This window comes from Epinephelus fuscoguttatus, linkage group LG11 (assembly GCF_011397635.1).
Source record: "Epinephelus fuscoguttatus linkage group LG11, E.fuscoguttatus.final_Chr_v1".
Taxonomy (NCBI): Eukaryota; Metazoa; Chordata; class Actinopteri; order Perciformes; family Serranidae; genus Epinephelus; species Epinephelus fuscoguttatus.
This window is the reverse complement of record NC_064762.1, coordinates 25,945,306-25,968,994: the sequence shown is the minus strand read 5'-3', so window position 1 is coordinate 25,968,994 and position 23,689 is coordinate 25,945,306. Positions and strand designations below refer to the sequence as shown.

The window sequence follows — 23,689 nt, the reverse complement described above, 5'->3', positions numbered from 1 at the left end:
ATGTTGCCCCTCAGAAACCTGTCCTTCCTCTCCCTCTCTGTCTCTCACACACACTCACAACACACTGAAAATAGCATGTTTATCGGTGTATGTGTGTGTGGGCATTGATTTGTATTTGTATACTAATATCATTCATATGTTAGGACCTGGAGGAGACACTAAACGATGTGCAAAGTGAAGATTTAACAGAAATTAAGCCACTGTCAGACGTTAAGGTAAATTATGTTTTTCATATTAGAGATCAGACTTTGGACATTAAGCACATTTGTTTTGTTTTTAAAAAGTCTTTCTTATTGTAGTGTGTATTTCCTCACACTTATTCAGATACACTGATATGGTAGTGATGATTATAATGGCAATTTGTGACATATTGTCTAATTCAAAGATGTGTCTGTCCTTTTCTTTATTCACTGACTGTTTCGGAGACTGATTCATTTTAATAAAATCTTTATTAATCATTTGTCTTTCAGGCACTGGAGACTTTGACTGGTCAGTTTTCCTCTGAAGAGGAAACAAGCTCAAAAAGTGCGGACACTGGGCTTTTATTCGCTGTGCCTGGGCTTCATTCAAAAGAGTTTGCATCAGAAAATGTTGAAACTGGATTAATTACAATGGATTCCAAAGCTGGCAAAGCATTAACTCCTTTCAGTGCCACAAGAGGATCTTGTGAGTTTATAGAGGAGGGAAGCAAACATTTGCCTTTGTCCGTACCTTCTCATCAAGATCTGGTAAGTGTCTAAGAAAGAAAAGAGACACCCTTTAAAATGATTAGCCAAATTTTCCCCCAAATTTTCAACATGAATTATGTCTAATGTGATGTCTCCCATAAGTGACACAACAATAGAAACAGTAAGAAAATTGCAAGTAACTATTATTCCCCTTGTTTCTCTTCATTTCCAGGATACTCTTAATGTGTTAAAGGAGCAGAGTGAAGTCACCACGAGTCAAAGTAGGTTATTTGAAGAATCCCAACAGGCCCAGGAGTCATCTGAGGTGCCAAAGAGGTAAAGGACAGAGTGACAGTCACAAGAGTTTTAAAACACACATGCACATAGCAGACCATACATGACTCATGGCATATTGTGTGTTCCCTTTGGACCCTAGCTCGGCTGGATATGAGGAAGATGAGCAGGAGTGGCTGAGGTGGAGTCGACTTTATACCCAGATCTCTCAGAAACTGACCACTTTGAAAAAGGTTAAGGAGGAGCATCAGATCGGCTCAGGGGATGGAGGGAGCCATGATGAGGTAGGAAGATACGGGAAAAGGGGACAGTTATTTCCTCAAGGGGACAATAAAGTCTAAGTCTAAAAGTCTAAAAGATATAATAAAATTGTTTCTGATTTTATGATGATTAGGACACATTAATTCAGATTTTTAGAAGTTTAGCATTAAAGGAGATGGATGAAGGGTGAGATGGGACCACAAACGTGTTACCTGTAGCCTGTATAAATTAAAAAGAAAATACAATTAAATTGTGAGGAAGTTTTTTATTCTGTGATTTTTTTTTTTTTTATTTTTTTTTTGAGGGGGGGGGGGGGGGGGACGACACACGACCATACATATACATTATTATTCCTGAAAATTAATCATATGAGTTGGGGAAATTTCTGACCACAAAACACATTTTACTGTATCAATTTAGAGATATTCCAAAGACAACATCCCACATTTCTACCTTAAAATGACTTCAAATTGGACACTTGAGGTGCTATATAAACACAGTGCTCCATAATTCTTCACAGTGCCAGATATATTTGAGTTGAGGACAGCTTTGACTACACCCATACCAAAAATCTAACCTTTTTCTTTATCAATAAAGAGATTTTCCAAAGGAAATGTCCCACATTTCTGCCTTGAAATTACTCCAACTCTGAAACTTGAGGTCCGATAAAATAAAACATTGCTCAATAATTATTTACAACAGAAGAAACAACAAAAGCTAAATTGAAATGACCTTTAGACAGTTTTTCTTTAGGTTGTACTTGTTGTGAAATCAATGTATAAATGTTTTATCTAAGCCCTGTCCTCTAATTAACCAAAAGCAGTTACAATAGATGCAAAGAGAGAAAACCCACCTTAATTTTTAAGAGGAGAGAATTGTAGGATTGTACCTGTGCTGAGACTCCTTTCACTGTAAGAGTTATAAAGTTCCCAGTTTTACATATTATAATAAGAGAGACCAAGGGCTAGAGCCTTTAAAAAATTGACAGTGTTATTGGATGGATTTGAAGGAAAATTACTGTATGGTCCTTATGTAAAAAAACAATGCAAGTGAAAACGTATTTTTCCTGATAGGAAAAGGAAGAAAAAATTAAGCAGTAGTTATTCCCTTCATGCATTCTCTTTTTCCCTTTGCTCTCTGTGAAACTGATTTCTTTTTTCTTCTTCAGGATCCACAGAGGGAGCTGGCATCAACTGGGTCTGCTTCTGCTGTTCTCCAGCGGACACATGACTCCATCACCAAGCTGAAGCAAATAGTACGTACAGTAGTAACAGACAAGTTAAATCTTAGCAGACATACTATGTGTCCCTAGTTAAAAGGACTTATCGTTGGATGCAGAGATTGTGGACTCATTTTAATAATGCATTTAGTTTTTGATAAATTGTCGTGCAAATAATCAACTAACATGGATCTGTGTGGCCTAACAAGGTCATCAAAAAGGCTCATTTTAAAGAAATGGTAACGGCAAATATTCAAACGTATATGGATATATTTTTTTGTAGTTGGCTGAAACAACAAACCATATGCAGAGGATCTGATTTATTAAATCATACTTAAACAATATTTAAGTTTTCCATCCCATAATTTCAGTAGAAAACTGGCTTTATCCATGTAGCAATGCTTTAACAGTTCTTTAAGCATTGTTGCAAATTTAAATAAAGCAAGAACCAGGATATTCCTCACATCAGGAGGAAATAGAGTTTTAGTTTCATGGCAAACTTTGTGGTGAGTGATAGTGATCACCATGCGTTTGGTTATTTGTCAGGTGAGCTCTCCAGGTGAAAATAAGGAGTTGTACGAAGCTGCACGAAAGGTCCTCCTCTGTCTGGACGCTTTGACTGACCTTGTGTTAACATCTGGTGAAGATGATCCCCAGCTGAGGCTGCTGCAGCAGGAGGTGACACACCACAAGGCTACTCAATTACACAATATAATAACCAACTAAACTACACATTTTATTATGTAAAATCTGCTGTCTTAAAAAAAACAGGTGCAAGCAGGCTGATAAGAAAGGACTGAATTTACCCACCTCTAATTCTAAAAGCACTGTTTTTGCATTTCTGACTTCCTGTGCAGTGTGTGTCGACTGAGCTGGTGACTCTGGCTGAGCTGTTGAGCAAAGTGGAGTCTGAGACCAAACCTGCACTTTCGGGGGAAAAACCACAAGCTCTCCGCTGTCTGAGCTCCCTTCAGGAGTGTCTACAAACCGTACACCCGGTCCTCACCTCATCCCACAGTCAGCTCAGTGAACATCTGGGCAGACCACACCAACATCAGGTTCGAATTACAAATCAGTCACAGAGTTTGATATATTATATAATTATAGCGATGATTACCAGTAAAATATGTTAGTGGGCTGAAATTTGTCTTTCATGGCTGCATAATTTTTTATAAATCAACAATTATAATTCTAAATGGCTGGCGAGTGAATGTGTACAATGTCTGAACCAGTAGCAGAAAGTATCTCAGCTAATGGCAGATTTATTTATGTAGCACATTTCATACCCCAAAGCAACCCAAAGAGCTTTACAGATTACACAGGTAAAAACACAAGATACAAATGATTAAAACAATAAAAACAATACAACAAACAATTAAAAAACACACATACACATAAAGCAAATAAAACAGATAAACATACATTTGATTTAGAAGAAAATCAATTTAAAGCTATGGTAAACACTTAGGCCTCTAGCTTGGATTTCAAAGTGGTCAGCATTGTCTCAAGTCTCAGCTCTTTTGGCAATTTGTTTCACTGTGTTTACTCAAGTAGCACATTAAAATACATTTTTTGATGTACTTGTATTTTGCATTTTTCATATTTTTGCTACTTCATATGTATATGCCCCTGCATATCCAAAGGAAATAATTTAGTTTTTACTCTGTTACATTTATTTCAAATAGTGGTCACATTGCAGATTAGATTTTACATTAAAAAAACAAACAAACATACAATCAGTTAATAAAATATGATGCATTGCTTTAGATTTAATAACCTTACAGCTTAGGAAGCCATGAAATTATCTTATTCTTAACCAGCTACAGCATTAAAATACTGCTTATACACCAATGTATCAGTAATATTAATCCAATAATAAAGAATAATATAAAAGAAGCAATTCTGCTGCACAATGAATGCTATTACCTTTGACACTTTAAATACTATTTGGTAATAATATTTTTTATTTAATTTATATGAGTAAAAATGTGAATGTTTTTTTACATCATTTTATCTGTACTTTATTGATACTTTAATTAAAGGATATAAACACTTTTTCCACCACTGTTCTGAATAAACAAATAGTACTTTTTATCACACAGGAGCTCTCCTCCAGTCAACTGTGTATTCTGGACGAGTTTGAACCTGAACATAGTGAGATATTCCCCAGCATAAAGGATGCTCCCAGATTGGAGGTAACCAGTGCTTTGAAGCTTTGTTTGTGTTTGTGCACATTTGCTTTTATATATGTACACTAGTATAAAATGCCTAATAAATAGGTGTCTAAGACATCCTATTTAACACTTATAATAATATTAGAGTACAAGAAAGGCCTAATTGGAAAGCTGTTATCAATGAGAAGACATTTAAGTCATTAAAGGCCATAACTCCTATATTATGATTTCTTGCTTTTAGTGACACATTGACTTAATGGCCAAACATAAGTGCCATAATTAATGGCCAGTTTTCCTAAGCACGTAGAAAAAGAAATATCTGATAATTCCCATGGATATATGGCTTTGACTATACAATTAGCAGAAAAAGAAACCAGCATTTTACCAGTCGTGATTACAGACAAATATCAAAGTAGTTTCAAAAGTTAATATTTTTTACCTTAAACTTTGTGCTCTCCCTGCATCTCACAGCAGTGTGTGCTGGGCCGACATCTGAGGGAGAGTCCAGGGGAAAAAGCCAAGCTGCAGCAGGCTTCCTGGTCCTTGCTTCAGGGGATAACTGGCCTCCTGGAACTGGGTGAAGAATGCTTAACAAAGGGGCAGAAGAGCCAGGTTCACAACCGCAGCCAACTTCAAGCCGTCCTCTGCAGACGCAAGGTATCTCACTGTGCTTTCAGCAAGTTCTTCAACAGGCAGGCAAAGACTTGGTTTAAAGTAGGCACTTTCCCATGAGTGTGTAGATGCCCCTTGATGGTTTTCAAAGAGACATCCAGTACTCAAACTAATGATTAGACTTAACACAAAGATATTCAGACTTCAGTCACAGTCAGTGTCTGTTTTCACTTCTCTTCCTTTATTGACATCAGGCCTGCTGTGCAATTATTTCACTTCACTTCTGTCATAAATCTGGTCTCTTGGTGATCCAGAAGCTCCTGCGGGTCCTCAGGTCTCAGCTGGCTTTCGTACAGCATCTGTTCCAACGTGAGCCAGAAGCACTCAAGTGTCAGGAGGATGAGCGGGTACAGCTGGAAGTCAGAGCCAAAGCTTTGCAGCAACGGGCTCTGGAACAGGAAGTGGCTTCTCAAAGGAGCATCCAGGTTTGTAGTTCACATTTGCTGAGGGCCATATGAATTCATACATAAACAAATGTGAATTTTACTTGTGGAATATTTTCAGTATTTCTTGTGTTGGGTGTTTGTGCTCACAAATGTTAAAATAGACATGTGTGTTTATGGTTGGACCTGCTGCAGGAGTGGACCCAGTGGGAGGATAATTGTGGTGGACTCAGCCGGTTGCTGGATGATGTTGAAGCTTTCATCAGCAGCGGGGAACCAGAGGGAGACGATGAGAAGTTAGCGCAGCACCGACAAGATGCCTGCCAGGTAAGAACCCTGTCACACTGCTCACAAACGTATTGACTTTGTTTGTTGTATCGTCAGACTCCTCTGACTGATTTCCTACGTTTCACAGCGTGCCTCCAGAGAACACGCCTGAACTGCTGTATATATGTTTAAATTCATGGGCAAGTGAAGGGAGCAGTAGTGATAGCGTTAGCATAGTGAGGGAGAGAGAGGAAACTTTTTTCCTGCGCAGGAAAAAAAACAATATTCACACATTTTTTTTAAACTCAACATTTTTTAAACTCAATGTTTATATACTCAAGCTTTTATGTGAAATGCCGATTGCCCAAAAAATGAGCCCATGCACTTTTTATGCCCCCACGCAGGGACAGCTGCTGCCGAGGGCATTATGTTTCTTGGTTGTCCGTCTGTCCCATTCCTGTGAAGACAATATTTTAAGAAGGCCTTGAGGGAATTTCTTTGAATTTGGCACAAACATCCATTGTGACTTCAACTCAATTACAACTAAATTGCAGTAACATTAGAAACATCAGAGTCATCAGCTCTGGCTGGCTGAACTTAAAGAAAGCATCAAATACCAACATGATATTTCAATTAAAAAGTACAATGCCAGTAACCAGTTTTAGAATTAAACTGTTTCGGTGTGGATTTCTTTCTGGAAAGAATAAAAAATAATTAAAAGGGCTCTCGGAGAGCACAGACGATAGTCTAGTCTTCTATGATATGCAAATCTGCAAGTGTAACCACTATATATGTCTGGATATCAAATCAAAATCAAATCAGATCAAATAAGGCTTTATTTGTCATCTCACCAGATGTACAACAGTAATGCAGGTAAAACGAAACAGTGTTTGTGGGGGGTCGTTTCAACACTAAATTAATAAATACACTGAACAAAAATATAAACGCAACACTTTTGTTTTTGCTCCCATTTTTCATGAGCTGAACTCAGAGATCTAAAACATTTTCTATACACACAAAAGACCATTTCTCACAAATATTGTTCACAAATCTGTCTAAATCTGTGTTAGTGAGCACTTCTTCTTTGCCGAGATAATCCATCCCACCTCACAGGTGTGGCATATCAAGATGCCGATTAGACAGCATGAATATTGCACAGGTGTGCCTTAGGCTGGCCACAATAAAAGGCCACTCTAAAATGTGCAGTTTTGCTTTATTGGGAGGGTCTGGGGGGTCAGAAAACCAGTCAGTATCTGGTGTGACCACCATTTGCCTCATGCAGTGCAACACATCTCCTTCACATAGAGTTGATCAGGTTGTTGATTGTGGCCTGTGGAATGTTGGTCCACTCCTCTTCAATGGCCGTGCAAAGTTGCTGGATATTGGCAGGAACTGGAACACGCTGTCGTATACGCTGATCCAGAGCATCCCAAACATGCTCAATGGGTGACATGTCCGGTGAGTATGCTGGCCATGCAAGAACTGGGATGTTTTCAGCTTCCAGGAATTGTGTACAGATCCTTGCAACATGGGGCTGTGCATTATCATGCTGCAACATGAGGTGATGGTCGTGGATGAATGGCACAACAATGGGCCTCAGGATCTCGTCACGGTATCTCTGTGCATTCAAAATGCCTTCAGTAAAATGCACCTGTGTTTGTTGTCCATAACATACGTCTGCCCATACCATAACCCCACCGCTACCATGGGCCACTCAATCGACAGCGTTGACATCAGCAAACCGCTCACCCACACGACGCCACACACGCTGTCTGCCATCTGCCCTGAACAGTGAAAACCGGGATTCATCCGTGAAGAGAATACCTCTCCAACGTGCCAGACACCATCGAACGTGAGCATTTGCCCACTCAAGTCGGTTACGACGACGAACTGCAGTCAGGTTGAGACCCAGATGAGGACGACGAGCATGCAGATGAGCTTCCCTGAGACGGTTTCTGACAGTTTGTGCAGAAATTTTTTGGTTATGCAAACCGATTGTTGCAGCTGCTGTCTGGGTGGCTGGTCTCAGACGATCTTGGAGGTGAACATGCTGGATGTGGAGGTCCTGGTCTGGTGTGGTTACACGTGGTCTGCGGTTGTGAGGCCGGTTGGATGTACTGCCAAAAACGCCTTTGGAGACGGCTTATGGTAGAGAAATGAACATTCAATTCACAGGCAACAGCTCTGGTGGGCATTCCTGCAGTCAGCATGCCAGTTGCACGCTCCCTCAAACTGACTGGTTTTCTGACCCCCCAGACCCTCCCAATAAAGCAAAACTGCACATTTTAGAGTGGCCTTTTATTGTGGCCAGCCTAAGGCACACCTGTGCAATAATCATGCTGTCTAATCAGCATCTTGATATGCCACACCTGTGAGGTGGGATGGATGATCTCGGCAAAGGAGAAATGCTCACTAACACAGATTTAGACAGATTTGTGAACAATATTTGAGGGGAAATGGTCTTTTGTGTGTATAGAAAATGTTTTAGATCTTTGAGTTCAGCTCATAAAAAATGGGAGCAAAAACAAAAGTGTTGCGTTTATATTTTTGTTCAGTGTACTAATACCATAAAATAGACATCAGTAAAATACAATAAAACCCTAACTATCCAGCAAAAAATCACAAACTAAAAGTCCAGTATGACCATGTGCAGTGCTGTGCATTATGTATGAGGTGCATGAAATGGAGAGTCCAGTTTAACTGTTTAGCATCCTAACAGCCTGTGGGAGGGCCAGTAGTTTTTCCATCCTGCTGACAACAAACAAGCCGAACTGAAAACATAACCTCCCTGGCAGAGGTAATATTTCTTTGCAAGTAATGAAGGTTAAACTGAGGATGATGCATGTGTGGGTGTAGCCTTCTGAGGTTGGCAGAGTTAGTTAATCAGCTAAGTGTAAGATTCATGACCAGGTCATGAATCTTACACTTAGCTGATTAACTGACCCTGTCACTTTCAGAAATCACATCAGGGAAGGTGATGTTCTTTTAGACCACTGTACTTTTTTAAACTCCTCTCTTTCCTTTGGATGTATTTATAGGTTCTCATATGCCGTCAGTCAGATTGGATGGGACAAACACAGACGTTTGTAGAGAGACAAAAAGAGCTGTTTCCATAGCAGTTAGTTGGTGTGGCAAGACTCATCAATATTGTTACAGTCCACTAATTTAGTTGGTTTGTTTTCCCTGTGTTCCTGTTTCTTATTCCCTTCATTTTCTTTTCTCTTTTCATCTTTCTGTCGTCCTCCCCCCTTTTACATTTCACAGTCTCACGCTCTTTTAACCCACCATTCTCTCCACTTTACATCACAGCTGCTCTGTGCTGTCTCCTCAATTATTAATGTGGAATTGGCTTGTCAAGAGAATCTCACTGAGTTTGATGTAAACTCAGTCTAAGCACTGTTGGTTCTCCTTTTTACTCAGCAAACACTGGTCCAGCTGGATGAGAGCAGAGCTGCTTTAGGACTGCTCCTGGATCAGGGGAAGGTGCTGCAGACTGAGCCAGAGTTTGCTGCCACGGTCAGTCAAGCAGGAGGCGCTCTGGAGCTGCGGTGGCAGAGCGCCTACAGACGGACTAAACAGGAGAGTAAGCGCTGCAGAGATATCCAGGACAGACGCACCAGGTGGGACCAGCTTCCAAATTATGTTAAAAGAAAAAACAGAATCATAGCAGAATCATGGAGGCTGCACTGGAAAGTATTAATGAGAGGCTATGATGGCATTTTAAGTAAAATTCTGTAGCAGTGAGTCTACGTGGGGTTTTAGTTACATATCAGGATATTCCCTGGAATTTAGTTCGGAAATTTGAGTAAAACAGATTTTATTCCAGGTGGAATATGCCACTGAAAAACAGACATGGGAGATTCATTCCTAAATTCATCCCCACTAAGTATCCTAAATTTATTCCCACAATCTTCTCTTCACACACTCTAATATGGTTATATCCAGTGTGCATCCATGACACCAACCGTCTAGACTCTGGTTCTGCAGTATTGGACCCGTGCCCAAGTTCATAACTCTCTCTTTGTTAAGGAGTTTAGGAGCTATCTGTTGTTCTCATCCTCCCCACAGATTCCAGGCTGACTTTGCCTCTGTCAGTAAATGGCTGGTTGATGCCAACAAACACCAGAAGACTTGGTCAGACTTGACCGAAACCTCTGACCTGAGCCAGGAGTGTATTCACAGCAATCTGATCGAGTTGCTGGTAAGGCGTATTGTCAGCTACGGGCTTTTCACCCATGAAACAAAAGTTTTCTCAGGCCATTTTGTGATATAATAACAATACGTGACACACTGTCAACATACATTTTAGTGATGTGTCAGAAACTAAATGTTGTAAACCGAGATATTTAAACAGCAATTTCTGAAAATGGTCCAGTAGTAAGAGTGAGTGCTACAGCCATGAAACAGGCTGCAACTCCACTTACAAAGAAACAAAATGTTTTTCTTCCCTTCCACTTTATCCGGTCTGTTTGTTATTGCTTTTAACCCAGTCTCGCTCAAGGAGAGGTTTTGTTCTAAAGTGTGGAGAGGACATACATTGACAGTGCACTATTGCCCCGAAGATTACATTGCAGCCTGTTTGACTGCTGCTGGCTGCAGCGCTCTCGCACAGTGCTGCCAATTTCAAAAACTGTTGTTTCCATTTGTCACTTAGACACAAAAACATAAAAATAAGGTCCAGGTTAAAAAATACCAGTGTTTTCCTGTAAGGATGCACAGGTTGAAGTTCAAACTCAGTCATCAGTATAAAATGCATCAGTTACACATGATAGACATGTTCTCTGACACTGGTCCTATTCTCAACCTTCAGGATTTTTCCATTGAGACTGAAGCCATGTCCGTGCAGAAGGCGGCTGCATCTAGGGAAGCTGCTCAGCTGCTCCACCTGAGGGAAGCTGACTGTCCCGTGCTGAGAGCTCAGCTCGCCCAGCTGGACGTCAACTGGACCCAGCTGACCACTGATCTGTCCAAGACACAAGACCGACTGCAGCAGGTACAATATCCATGAAGAGGTGTCACCTTTACTGGAGAAAACACACAGTTTCAAATATATGGTGGTTGCACTTTAACTGTGGAATAATTACCTGAAACAAATGATGGACCAGATGACTTTATCTCATACCAGCGACATCAGATATCCTATTAACTTTATTAAGTACTATTTTCCATTAAAATATAATGATCTAAATTCCATGGAAGTGCTGCTGGTCTTCAAAAATAATTAGGCTTTGATGAGTCCCAGTGAAGGGGAGTGTAAAAATTGTTGAACTCAGTTTTGTGGGTGATTGAGGAGCAGGAGTTTGAGAGGACTTACAAAGGAGGTGAAGGGCACTTTTAATTTTTCCTTAACATTTATCACCAGTGAGTGGAACCAGATAGTCTACATTATAATAATTAATACACTAGTCCTGCCAGGTCAGTCTCACAGAGGGTTCATTTTAATGTCTTCCATTTTTGCAATCACCTCAGGAGAGGATGAAAAGATCTTATCTACCAGAGGGAGATTAAATAACTTGGACAGGCACAAACGTCAGATTGTAATAAAACTGATGATTACCGTAAGCTTTTAAATGAAATCAAATATACAATAGCTGCCTCCACGCATGTGCATGCATCCATGCGTTCATGCATGCACACTCACACACCTCAAAAACACTTGTCATTGGTACAATGATGCCTCCAGAGTTATGAAAAGGGACTTGGCAAAATGGTGTATGTCTTCATGTGTGTGTTTTTCTTTCTATAAAGTTTGGTCATGTTATGTGAATCCATATAGGAGTTATGCGCCTCTTTATTAACGGCCACTCTTAATGTCGCCCCACCTCAAACGTGCACCTTCATATACACACACTTGACCTCCATGCCAAATTATAGCCTCCTAGGGTAAAAACTGTTTCTGCCAAAGGGTCAGGAAATTTTTGTTGAATTAACCGATCGACAGAGCCTTTAGAGGCACTGGCCATGGCTAGAACAGTTACAGGTAAGAAATGAGAGGTTAGAGTATTCATGTTAAGTTAAAATCCCTTTCTTCTCTGTGGTCTGGTGTCCGTTAGCGGCTGCTGGCAGCGTGGCCACCGGGGAAGCTGCTGTCCAACCTGGAGGGCTGGCTGAAGACGCTGGAGGCTCGGCTGAGCCAGGAGAAGGAAACAGTCCTCAAGGCCAAAGATGCTGCTCAGATCACTGAAGTCTTGCAGCACTACCAGGTACCTCCACTGTCCACTTTTTTCTGTACATCTGTAAACAGTGGGTCTATTTGAATGGTTATTTCAGTCTGAGTGCTTTTATTTTTAACTTTGCTCCACTACTAAATTTAGAGGAATTTGCTTGACATCTGAGGAATAAGCATCTTAAAATTACACATTTGTTCATCCTTAAAAGACACTACTGTGTTTCTGCATCTCTTCCTCTTGCAGGTCTAAATTAAATCTTGTGTTTATATATATAAAATATGAACATGGGAGTCAGTAGAAGCACAACTAATTATTTAAAGTGCTAAATAATAGTAAGAAAATGCATTGTTACACAGTAAATATGCTTCTGGTTCTGGACACCTGAATTTAGAAAATGTAGATTGATACAAATTTAAAAGCACAACAGAGATACCTCCATAATATTAGAGGTGAATGATGTGTACTGATTTTTCATAAAACCAAAAATGTAGGACAAATCATAGACTGTATACAATAATGGACGTAGCCACTGTGATATCACCTGTTGGTTCGTGGACTCCCATTTTAAAACCTTGAGTTTTGCATTTTTGCTGTCGCCAGTTTGGGTATTTGGAGCCAGAAGTGACCATAATTGGATGAGAGGGTGGAGCTGTGGAGGAGCGAGGGGTGGATCTAACTTATAGACAGTGGTGGCACTTAGCCCGACATTAATTATGCATAACTTTAAACCATAAAAAAAATTTATCAGGTGAGTTTACAGTTGTCGTGAATGAGGAAATTTACTATAGAGATCCAAAGCGTTTTTTGCACCAGGCTGTTAACATGTTTATTTCTGCTGTGAAGTTGGGCCTTTTAACATGGGCCTCTGAGAGGTTTGATTCATTTTTGGAGCCAGCCTCCGGTGGCCATTCAAGGAACTGCAGTTTTTGGCCCTTCCATGTTGGCTTCACATTTCAGAAAACTACCAACCTCCTTTGCCTGTTTTTTCCCTTTAATATGACTGTTTGTGATGAATTCTTTCTATGTAACATTCTGTCTCAGGAGCTGAAGGTGGGCGTGGTCAATGGGCAGCTCCTTCTTGATTTCCTGTGCCAGTCTGGGCCTCAGGTAGTGGGTGCAGACATCCAGGCTCTGCGCTCAGAACGTACGATGTTTGCAGAGGAACTTGGTGCCCTCAGACTGCAGTGGCTGCACCTACAGAGAGAGTTGGAGAGCCAGGTCAGTTCTTCAGCTACTAATATACAGGAAAACACAGTGACCTGTAGAATCTGAAATTAAATGATGCAGCTGTAACCTCCTCTTTATTTTCTGGTTAAATATTTTTATATAAAAGAGGCTGAGATAGCAAAGCAGTTGTATACACACAGATGAGGAGTTGTTTTCTACATTTCGGGAAATGCTAAGTGAAATCACTGGAACCCATCAGTCACCCCATAAACATAACTCAGTTAATGCCAGCAACAATGGAAAAAGCTTGTGCTGTGTGACTCTCCAAGACAACTAAGAAGAGTTATAAAACTTTTATTTCTACACATGAATCAGCCACTGTTTGGCTTTGTCCCCTCAGACTCGTGAAGCTGAACAGATGCACCACACATGTGCAGACAGAGAGAAGCGATTACAGCATCTTCATGACTGGATCGAGCAGCAGAAAGAGCAGCTGGATCAGTGCAAACAGCCCACCAGTCAAACTCTGGCTTGTAAGGCTCTGCAGGAGTGGGAGGTACAGTAACCAGATGTAAACAGGTGTATGTTTGAACCGTCTCTCCTGCTGCTGCCCTCTGATCTGAGACTGCACCTGTGTTTCTTCCAGGCTGTTGTGGGCAGGGTGAAGGAGGTGGATGCAGCTTTGCAGGAGTTGAAAGCCACACGAGTGCATGTTGGACACCCTTGTGATATCTCCTTCTCTGGCCGGACGGAGAGTGTTTGTCACGCTTGTGGGGATCTTAGTCAACAGGTAAAAAATAAACCAGAGACATGGAAAAATTTGTGTTTGATATTGTGGTATATATGAATTAAAGTTATGTACAGAGAAGATTACAAAGTCCTTTCTGATAAAGTACAAACAAAGAAACAGGACTCCAAATCTGCATTCTTCCTGTCTGCTGAGTGTGTCAAATGCAACCATTGGCTAAAATGTAATTAACTTTATAAGACCATAATATGTCATATATGTTAAGTTTCTTGTGTAGGTCTGCATCAAAGTGGCTAAAAAACATAATGCTACTCTAAACATAACTTTGTTAAATTACAGTGTGTGATTAATATCTGAAAATATAAGAAATGAGAAACTGAGGCAGCTAACCAGTAAACTTAAAGGGACAGTTCACCCCAAAATCAGAAGTACATATTTTTCCTCTTACCTGTAGTGCTGTTTATCAGTCTAGTTTGTTTTGTCTGAGTTGCCAAATGTTGGAGATATCGGCCCTAGAGATTTCTGCCTTCCCTCCAGTGTAGTGGCACTAGATGGCACTCGGCTTGTAGTGCTCAAAGCTCCAAAAAACTACATTCGATAACTCAACAGCAGTGTCTCTTTCCAGCGATTATGACCTCAAGATAATTCATAGACCTTGTTGTGAGCAGTTTCATGTAGGAACTATGTGGGAACCAATTGTATCATTGCACAGAAGGAAGCGTGCATCTACTGCTAGCTCCCCTAGCACCACTGAGCTAGCTAACAATAGGACATGTTTCACGCTGTTACAAGGACAAGCCTCTCATCCATGAGAAAATGCATGCTTCCCTCTGTGCAGTGATACAGTTGGCAGGTGTAGTTCAATAGAAAGAAAATAGTTCCTACATGAAACTGCTCACAACAAAGTCTATGGATTATCTTGAGTAACCAGGTCATGATTTTTGGAAAGAGACATTGCTGTTGGGTTTCGAGCACCACAAGCTGAGTGCCATCTAGTGCCATTATATTGAAGAGAAGGCAGACATCTCTACAGCTGATATCTCCAACACTCTGCAACTCACAGCAAAACAATCTAGACCAATAGACAGCACTACATCTAAGAGGACGAATATGTATTTTTGATTTGGGGATGATCTGTCCCTTTTACAGGGTTACCACAGATCCTTTAAATCCTTTTTCTGAATATAAGGGAAAAAACAAGGCCTTAAAAGTCTTTCAAAACAGACATAAACAGAAAACGGTCATTGAAAGTGCTTGAATTTATATATTTTGTGCCAGAATAGAAATTGATGTTCTTCTGATGTTGTCTGTCATAGGACAACTGGAAAGAGTTCACACATTCAAACCCCTCTTTCTGTTTAATTATTGGCTGTAATCTTCTATAAAGCCTGCTACTTCTCTAGATGTTGTTTCCGTAATTGACCTTGATCATTGTCTCAAACTATGCCAAGTTGGGGCCTTGAATTTGAGGGTATTGGGGCTTGAAAACCCCTAAAAACTCCTTGAATTTGATGTTTAAGAAGGTGTGGAAACCTTGCTTCAAGTAAAGCAAATGTATTTATGTCCACCTTTTACAGCTTGTTTGGTAAAATGTACACAAAATTGAATACAAATAAAAGCATTACCAGTTTTCATAAGGAGGTTAAGTGTTAGATGTGTACAGCTATAATCACCTGAAATGGTAGAGATGAAAAAAATAACCTGCAGTGCAACAACAGATAGTTAATGTATCACAGGTACAATCTTTAGCTCTCCATGCCAAGTACAAACTACTTAAACCCTCTTACTTAATTGTAGTCCTCATAATTTGTGTTATCCAGGTTGCCAAAGATTATTTATGAGCATGATACACATTATTATTGTTTTCTTCAAAACAATATTGAGTAAATCCTCTCAGGTGTTGAGATTCTGCATCATCAAACACCATCCTGTCTCCTTTTGTGGTCATTTACAGATGGACGCTCTGCGACCATCTCTGCAGCAGACTTTGGAACAGTGGAGTTGTTTTGAGAGAGGTCTGAAGGAAGTTTCTCTGCACACCACCAGGGTGCGCTGTGCTCTGCAGCACCAGCCTCTGTTCTCACTGAAGCAGGCAGAGGGACATTTAGACCTCCTCCAGGTGAGCAGAAGCACTGATCATCATATCTTGTACACATGGTCACACAGAGGCTTCACAGCTTCAAGAAGAAATAATCACATGTTCTATTTTATCATAATGACCACCAGATTAATTCAGGCATGTTTTGCTGCTTCAAAGCGAATTGATCAAAAGGCTGAACAGCTTTTAAACTACAATTTACAAAAGCAAGATTTTTTTTGTTACTCTGAATCAGCCACTTTGTACTGTTAGGAAAGGAAGTTAAATCACTTCCATCTGGTTTTGACAGATTCAGTAAATGTGTGGGCGTTCATGGACGCCAAGCCTTCAGTACCGCAGTCACTATACTTAGAGTTTGGTGAAGATATTAAAGGTGTTTTTGTGCACAGCAACTCCAGGAGAAGGCTGGAAAAGGGGAGGAGCTTTTGGTGTACGTGGACAAATCTTATCAGAGTCTCGTGAAGACTCTTCATCCTGGAACGGTGCAGACACTGGAGGATCAAATGAGAAGAGAGAGAAAACGGTCAGTGGCCTGAAATTATGAGAACAGAATCAGTGGATCACATTCAGCAAAGAGGTGTTCAAATCACTGCTGTCAAGTGAAAAAGACAATATAATGTGTGTTGATTCACAACCCAAGAATGATTTGTGGTAGAAATATCCAGCCTCTCTGTCCCTATTTGAAATACTATAGATATTGTAATAAGAGCACTGATCTTTGATTATGTCCGGTCCATTATGCTTTTACTTGTACTAAAGTGTAACAGCAATAACATACAGTAGGTGTATGGATTTGAGATCAGATGGCACACACACATTCTGGAGTTATACAAAGTTGAGTAACGATGTATTGTGTTCAGGTGGACGGACTTGGTGCAGGAGTTGAAAGATGAGCACACGAAGACTGGAGAGACACTTTCCCTCTGGCAGGAGTACGCTCGCCTCTCAGATCAGTGCTCCCTTCACCTGCAGACACTGTGGCATCGGTGGGAGGAGTTACCAAGATCTTCTCCTCAGCAGGACGCACAGGCCGTGCTTCACTCAGTGGAGGTGAGTTCAGGAGGTCTTTCGTGTGTAAGTGTGAGCACCAAAATCTAGAGACTGCTGATTTGAAGTTACTGGCTCCCTCATCTCTCAAGTAATTCTACACTTTATTCTTGTAATATGGAGATTAGCTGATAACCACTTCTTTACATGAACACATAACAGATGTATACACAACATTTTTGTTATGGAAAGAAGACTCCTTACTGTAAGAAACAATTTCTTATTACTAATCTGTCAACATGTCACTTTTTAAAGATGTTTGTTTAAAAACAATATGTTTCTGAAGCAACTAATGTCCACTAGAGTCTTTAATTTTTAATTTTAGCATTCCAAACAACTTAGCATGCCCTGCCCCAGCTTCCAAAAAAGCTGGGGCAGGGCATGCTAACCATTTTGTTACATCACCCTTTCCTTTTAACAACACAGAGAAAGAGTTTGGGATAAGAGTAAAAACTTCAATTAATTGTTGGAGTTTTGAAAGTTAAATTCTTTCCAATTCTTGCTTAGTATTTGACTTTACAGATTTTTGTAATCCTTTGATGATATTATGGACTGTAAATGGAAAAGACCCTCAATCCCTTGCAGTTATATGACTGTTTGCCCACTCAGTTTTTCACAAAGAGATGAGCTTTATCCTTTCTTGTTAATGACTGAATGTTTCGAAGATGCCCCTTTCATACCTAATCCTGATGCTATCACCTGTTACCAATTACCTGATTACCTGTGAAATGCTCCAAACACATGTTATTTGAGCGTCCCACAACCTTCCCAATCTTTTGTTGCCCCTGAACCAGCGTTTTTGGAACCTGTTACTGGTATAAAACTCAAAAATCAAAAAAAAAGTTTCCTCAGTTTAAACATTAAATATCTTGTCTTTGTACTATTTTTAATTGAATGTAAGATCCCAACTTCCTAACAGTATCCCAACTTATTTGGAATTTGGATTGTGCATTCATATAAACAACACAAACCTGTTTATTTAGAGCTCACAAACATCTGCATACTTGCTGCATTTGAAGTTGTTGAATTGAAACTTATTTTCTGCTGGCGTTGCTAAATGTCACTGAGAGCAGATAGGACCAGTTTCATAACGTGCTTGTTAGACTGCTAATTTTTGTGCGGTTATGCAATTCTTCTTAGAACTGATTCATCCTGTACTCTATGTATTTCATTCACAATTTCGTAAAATGTGCCTCTCAGTGAATGGCCTCCTATTCTTGGAAATAAACAGACAGCAGGCACTTAAGGGCAGAAATATCAGCAATGGTCTGCAAAAAAAAGCTTTCAAGCCATTCACGTCATTTTTTCCATCTTTACCCCTCTTTAGAAGTACTCTAACAGGTGTGTTTTGAAATTGTTGAGTCAGACCTGTGTGGAAAACGAGATTTCCATTTTTCATTTTTCAACAGCATAAAAAGCAGCTATTATGTGGTCATAAGTGTTTTTAAGAAGAAGATTGATATAAACAGTTGCAGAGAGATGATGGAAGATAGGAAACACCAAGTTATTAAATCCAATTAAATGCCATAGTAAAAACCGTAAATAGACATATGGATTAAAAAGTGTTTATCTTCTCATTCATCCATCTAACTGGTTTGTTTTTGTCTTATACTCTTTAATACCAGAAGTTGCAGGATGCTGCAGAGGATTTGCAAAGCAGTGTGGGAGATGTGCTTGCAGCTTCCAAGCCTCTTGTTGGACGTCTAGAACCACCGGCTGCAAATATAGTCCAATCCGAGACCAGAATGCTGTCACGTGACATCCTGCTGCTGAGTCAGGCAGTGTCAGGAAAAAAGAAGAGTGTTCAGGTGAGGAAATTAGTCAAAACTCTGCCTTCATTTTACAACAAATACCAATTTTAACTGTTCAGTTTATGTTACAGTTACAGTAATGAATGGAGACCAGTTTCCCTGAGGTTTAATGTGACACTGTAACTTTAATGTTCAAATTTCACAAATCCACTTTCACATATCTTTCTGTGCAGGAGGATGTGGAGCAACAGAAACTTTTCCACACTCGACTGGAGGCCCTTGAAAAGCAGACACAGGACACACAGCAGAAACTTAAGGCCAGCTTGAGTGACACAGACTCTGTAAAGGTTGGTCTGAATTCTTATTATAACTGATAAATGATCTTTCCTCTACATAACTTCTACATACGCATTCTCTTTAAATCTAAAGCAGAGGGTTTCAAACTGTGGAAGAGAGTTGAAGAGGTGGTGTAGAGAAAGAGATGTGAGGCATTATCTGCAATGTATTAAATAAATAAATTTAGGGTTACTTACACTCAGGGTATGAAATTAACAAAATATTTTGGGGGCAATTTTGGCCCCCACGGTCTAAAAAATGGGGGCATTTTCAAAATGTTTGGGGGCCATCAAAAAATTGTAATTATGTTCTAACAATAAGCACATGAAAAGCAAAACCAACTAAGATAGTGTCTTCACTCTTCAGTAGAAAAAACTATAAATGAAATAAATAATGGGTTACATAAAGTTATGGTTGCAAAATATCACTCAGATTTCCTATAATTCAACCAGTTTAAATGTGATGATTTAACCATTAATCTACTGATAGCAGTACTAATGTTTCACCACATTACAGTTACTTTTACTGTTAAAGGCCAAATTACTATAAATTCCTTAGATGCAATCCTGGAAGTAAGTTAATTTAAAATTTAACATTCATTCTACCTTAATTTTTCATTAATTTGTCATTGTGTAGACACAGATCACCCAAGAAATGGTTCATTTATACTTATGGTACAGCAAAGCCCCCTCCCCTTCTCTGTCAGATTACTCTCACGTAATCAGTGCAATCTCGTTGATTATGTCTGGAAAATGAGTTGTAGACGTGACGGTAAATTAATTTAGTCAAAATAAAATTATACTTTAATGTCAGATTGTAATACTGTTAAAAATATAAATACATATAGTTGTTTCGAAAACTTGGGGGCAATTTTGGCCCCCAGAACATGGCTTTTGGGGGCATTCTTGGATAAATTGCGGGCCAAATGGCCCGTGGCCCTTGCTAATTTCTGACACTGCTTACACTTCCCAAGGATATCATTATCATCCTCAATCGTGAATTAAGTTATACAGAAATAACAGAAAAGAGATGGTTCTTATTACTCCAGAACAAAATCATTGCGTTTTTAGTTTTTCTTCACTATCAAAGTCATCTTGTGATAGATAGCTGTCTGTTTATCCATGGGTGGATTTTAATTTGGTCTACTTCAGGGGTCTGCAACCTTTGCCATTAAAAGAGCCATTTTTGGCCAAAAATAATTTGAAAAAATCTGTGTGGAGCTGCAAAACATGTTTGAGCCTTATAATCAAGGTAAATAGCCTATTAAGTCTAAATTAGCGTATACTTATGGTCTAAATAAGCATTCATTAATATGTTTTACCACAAGGTGGACACTGTGCAGGGCACTATTATTAATTATCTGGTACTTAAATTTTGCAGAGCTGGCAGTGAGAGCAAACAAATCTGTCCACGCACCACTACATTCTCTATTTTATTCAATTTACTTTTTTGGATTTGGCATCCATAGCTAACCAGCCACTGCTATCGAGGTTCAGCAACATTTGGATTCATAGAAGGAATTTCCATAGACTTCTTTTCTGAAAGGCTCAAGGAGCCACTGGACAGGGGCTAAAGAACCACATGTGGCTCCGGAGCCACAGGTTGCCTACCCCTGGTCTACTTAAAATACATGTCAAGTTGTGGCCCACAGCTAGCTAGCTGGCTTCAAGGCAACATTATACTTCCTGCTTACATCTCCCAAACTCTCCAAATATTGGGAGCCGTTGTTTCAAAACTTGTATGGCTTCTCCATTGACACTTTTAGCCACGCTGAGTCAAACCATGCTGCACTGATTTGCCTTTTCACTACCATTTTAAGTGTGCTGAATTGTGCCTAACTGCACTTGGGATGTACTGACAGAGTTGGGGCAAAGTGCACTCGACTGCCTCTAAACTGGTTGTGCTGATGTTATCTGTCAGCTATGGATTGAGAAAGTCATTTAATTCACTCAAAGGCTTGCATGCTACTCAGTGCATGAGCTGATGTGAATCAAGGCATCTGGTGTACACATGCAGTGCAGAGAGAAAACTAAAACACTCAGACAACAGTACAAGAGTGTTGGTTATCACAACAACGGCAGCAGAGTGGACAAAAAAACATTCCCTTGGTGCACAAGCGCGTAATCGGGTAAAGACACAGCTATAAGTGGGTAGTGCTGTTGTATGAAGATGTGAATCTCTGCTGTGATGGGCCAACGCGCTGAGTCAAGCTGAGTCAAGCCAGCAGGTGTATGAAAAAGGCTATTAAAGCATGATTATGCCCCAAACCCAAATGAGACAAAGGATTAATTATATGGATCATATAATCAAGCAGTATGAACTTTTATCATGTTGGAATATCAGTATTTGTTTTACTTTATCAGGGCTCAGCATCGGTCTACATTTTGTCTGAAGGGGTCCTACATCTATCTGAAAATGTGTTTTTATTTCTTGGATGTTTAGCAGGTTCTCCTGGAACTCAGTGAAATGTTTCCATCACTGGTTGACGTCAGGGAAACAAGTGCTTATGTGACCATTAACAACCGTGAGGCAGAGAGACTGCACATGCTCAGCAGGCAGTGGGTTCAAAGCATGATGCGCGTGTCTGACACCAACAGGTGAGAAAGTTCAGTTCAAAATGATGCACAAATAAAAATCCATAAAGTGGGCAACTGTATATTTTCCTTCTGACAGCTATAATCAGTATTTGTGGGAGCACTTAAAATCATTTCAGCCACTCTGGCAGAGATGTGTAACATTACCTGTTGTTTCACAAGATGTTCAATGCTGTAATGACTGATCTAATTTTGGTGGATGTGTCTGTTTAGAAAGAAGCTTTCGGTTGTAGTCTAATTTTCCTGTTTTATGCTCTTTTTTTTTCAGAGCTCTGGAGGCTGAGCGTCAGCGTTCTCAGAACTTTCAGGAGAAGTGTAAAAACCTGACGTCTACCCAGAAGAAGTTGGAGGAGGAGTTGATGTCAAAAAAACCTCAGAGTCTCTCCAGCCTCCAGGAGATGCTGAGTGTCCATCAGGTACAATACACTTTTCACATTCTCTACATTTCTTTCATTTCAGAGATATTGATTAGACTTCTATCTGACTAACTGGGACCAGTGTCTAAATGGTTTTAGGACTTAAATTATCTGGGAATCAAGGGTGCTTCAAGATTTTTGCGCCTTGGTACGCAGAAAATAAATGTAACTCAAATTTAAAAGTTTGTCTCAACGCCTCTATGCTTTTTTGTCTAACATGGTGCAGTGATAAGCCATGTAAGTTTAAATACAGATTTGATTTATGAATGTTTCCTGTTTTTATCTCCCACTCTCACAGAGGCTTGAGGCTGACATTATTACTGGACACCAGCTTCTGCAGGGTCTTCTCTGTCAGGCAGTCGGGTCCATGGAAACAGCAACGGGGGAGAAAAGGTGATTGATTGAAACATCTTGAAAGACAGGAAATGGCAGTTTTAAATCTTTAACAAAAATTTTTTAAAGCTCAACAGGTTTTAGGTTCCAGAGTCCAAAATACTGCATGCACAGCAGTGGCTTATCTCCCTCCTGTAAGGCCTAATTTACCCTGGCTCTTCTTCCTCTATGTCTCATTTCGGGACTAGAATGATGTTAATACATTGACAAAGGATCATAGAATTCCTCAGTTTCAGGAGTGCGCTCAGTATAGCATACTCCTTAGTTTGATTGGGTGGTCAAATTCATAAGAACAGCAGGTGTTTGGCACCAAAATGGCACCTAAAACTCCAAGTTATTAAATAATTTATGACTGCCAATTGAAGGAGCTGTATTTTATTGTCAGTTGTGATGTCCTCCTCCTGCTCTCCCTCTCTTTGTCATCAAGGCTCAAGATTTGTCTAACAGTTTAATAAGAGCCACCCTTGAAGTTCAGCAACACCAGGGACCGTGACATTTGTCTGAAAGGAAAATTTCAGTAGGTAGAGGGGAGTTAAGATGAAGAAAAAACAGTGAAAAAACAAGGCCTTTGAAGTTTTTGAAAATACAAATAGACATGGATCATTGAAAGTGTTTTAGTTTATATAGTTTGTGCAGGAATAGAAATTCCCTGTCTCTCCATCTCCCACTTACACAATACATTGCTTTACTGTGCTATTTTAAAGAAGGCAAAAGATCACATAGTCTGCCATCACTGTAACACGGTGCAATTGAGGAATGTTCAAGCTTCACTCTCTTTTAATTGTTGTCTCTGAGCTTCGGTAAAACCTACTAGTTCTCAATAGAAAAAATTTCAGTGTTGTAACAGCAATTAACCTTGAACTGTGTCTTAAACTACTTGAGAAAACTGAGCCTGGAAAGTCCTGAAAAAGCTTGAACTGAAGGTGCTGGAATCCCAAAGGGGCTTATATCTTTGCTAAATATTTAAATGTTGACAGGACATGTGATGCATCATGGTCACATTATCGATATCTAGTTAGGACAGGATGTCA

At 39.8% G+C, this 23,689-nt stretch overlaps 1 protein-coding gene across 1 annotated transcript in view; it reads left to right on the top strand.

The window, feature by feature from the left end:
* LOC125897252 (nesprin-1-like) overlaps positions 1-23,689 on the top strand; it is a 123,174-nt gene that overhangs the window by 70,480 nt on the left and 29,005 nt on the right. Inside the window, exons 68-93 of the mRNA XM_049590439.1 lie at positions 144-215; positions 471-728; positions 901-1,004; positions 1,105-1,246; positions 2,392-2,478; positions 2,989-3,120; positions 3,300-3,500; positions 4,545-4,637; positions 5,088-5,273; positions 5,543-5,713; positions 5,867-5,998; positions 9,359-9,558; positions 10,007-10,139; positions 10,749-10,931; positions 11,992-12,141; positions 13,150-13,326; positions 13,676-13,831; positions 13,922-14,065; positions 15,978-16,142; positions 16,511-16,644; positions 16,982-17,171; positions 18,794-18,976; positions 19,153-19,266; positions 21,698-21,852; positions 22,118-22,265; positions 22,564-22,658. Coding sequence (XP_049446396.1) covers positions 144-215; positions 471-728; positions 901-1,004; positions 1,105-1,246; positions 2,392-2,478; positions 2,989-3,120; positions 3,300-3,500; positions 4,545-4,637; positions 5,088-5,273; positions 5,543-5,713; positions 5,867-5,998; positions 9,359-9,558; positions 10,007-10,139; positions 10,749-10,931; positions 11,992-12,141; positions 13,150-13,326; positions 13,676-13,831; positions 13,922-14,065; positions 15,978-16,142; positions 16,511-16,644; positions 16,982-17,171; positions 18,794-18,976; positions 19,153-19,266; positions 21,698-21,852; positions 22,118-22,265; positions 22,564-22,658 — 3,905 coding nt within the window. The remainder of the gene's footprint in view (positions 1-143; positions 216-470; positions 729-900; positions 1,005-1,104; positions 1,247-2,391; positions 2,479-2,988; positions 3,121-3,299; positions 3,501-4,544; positions 4,638-5,087; positions 5,274-5,542; positions 5,714-5,866; positions 5,999-9,358; positions 9,559-10,006; positions 10,140-10,748; positions 10,932-11,991; positions 12,142-13,149; positions 13,327-13,675; positions 13,832-13,921; positions 14,066-15,977; positions 16,143-16,510; positions 16,645-16,981; positions 17,172-18,793; positions 18,977-19,152; positions 19,267-21,697; positions 21,853-22,117; positions 22,266-22,563; positions 22,659-23,689) is intronic.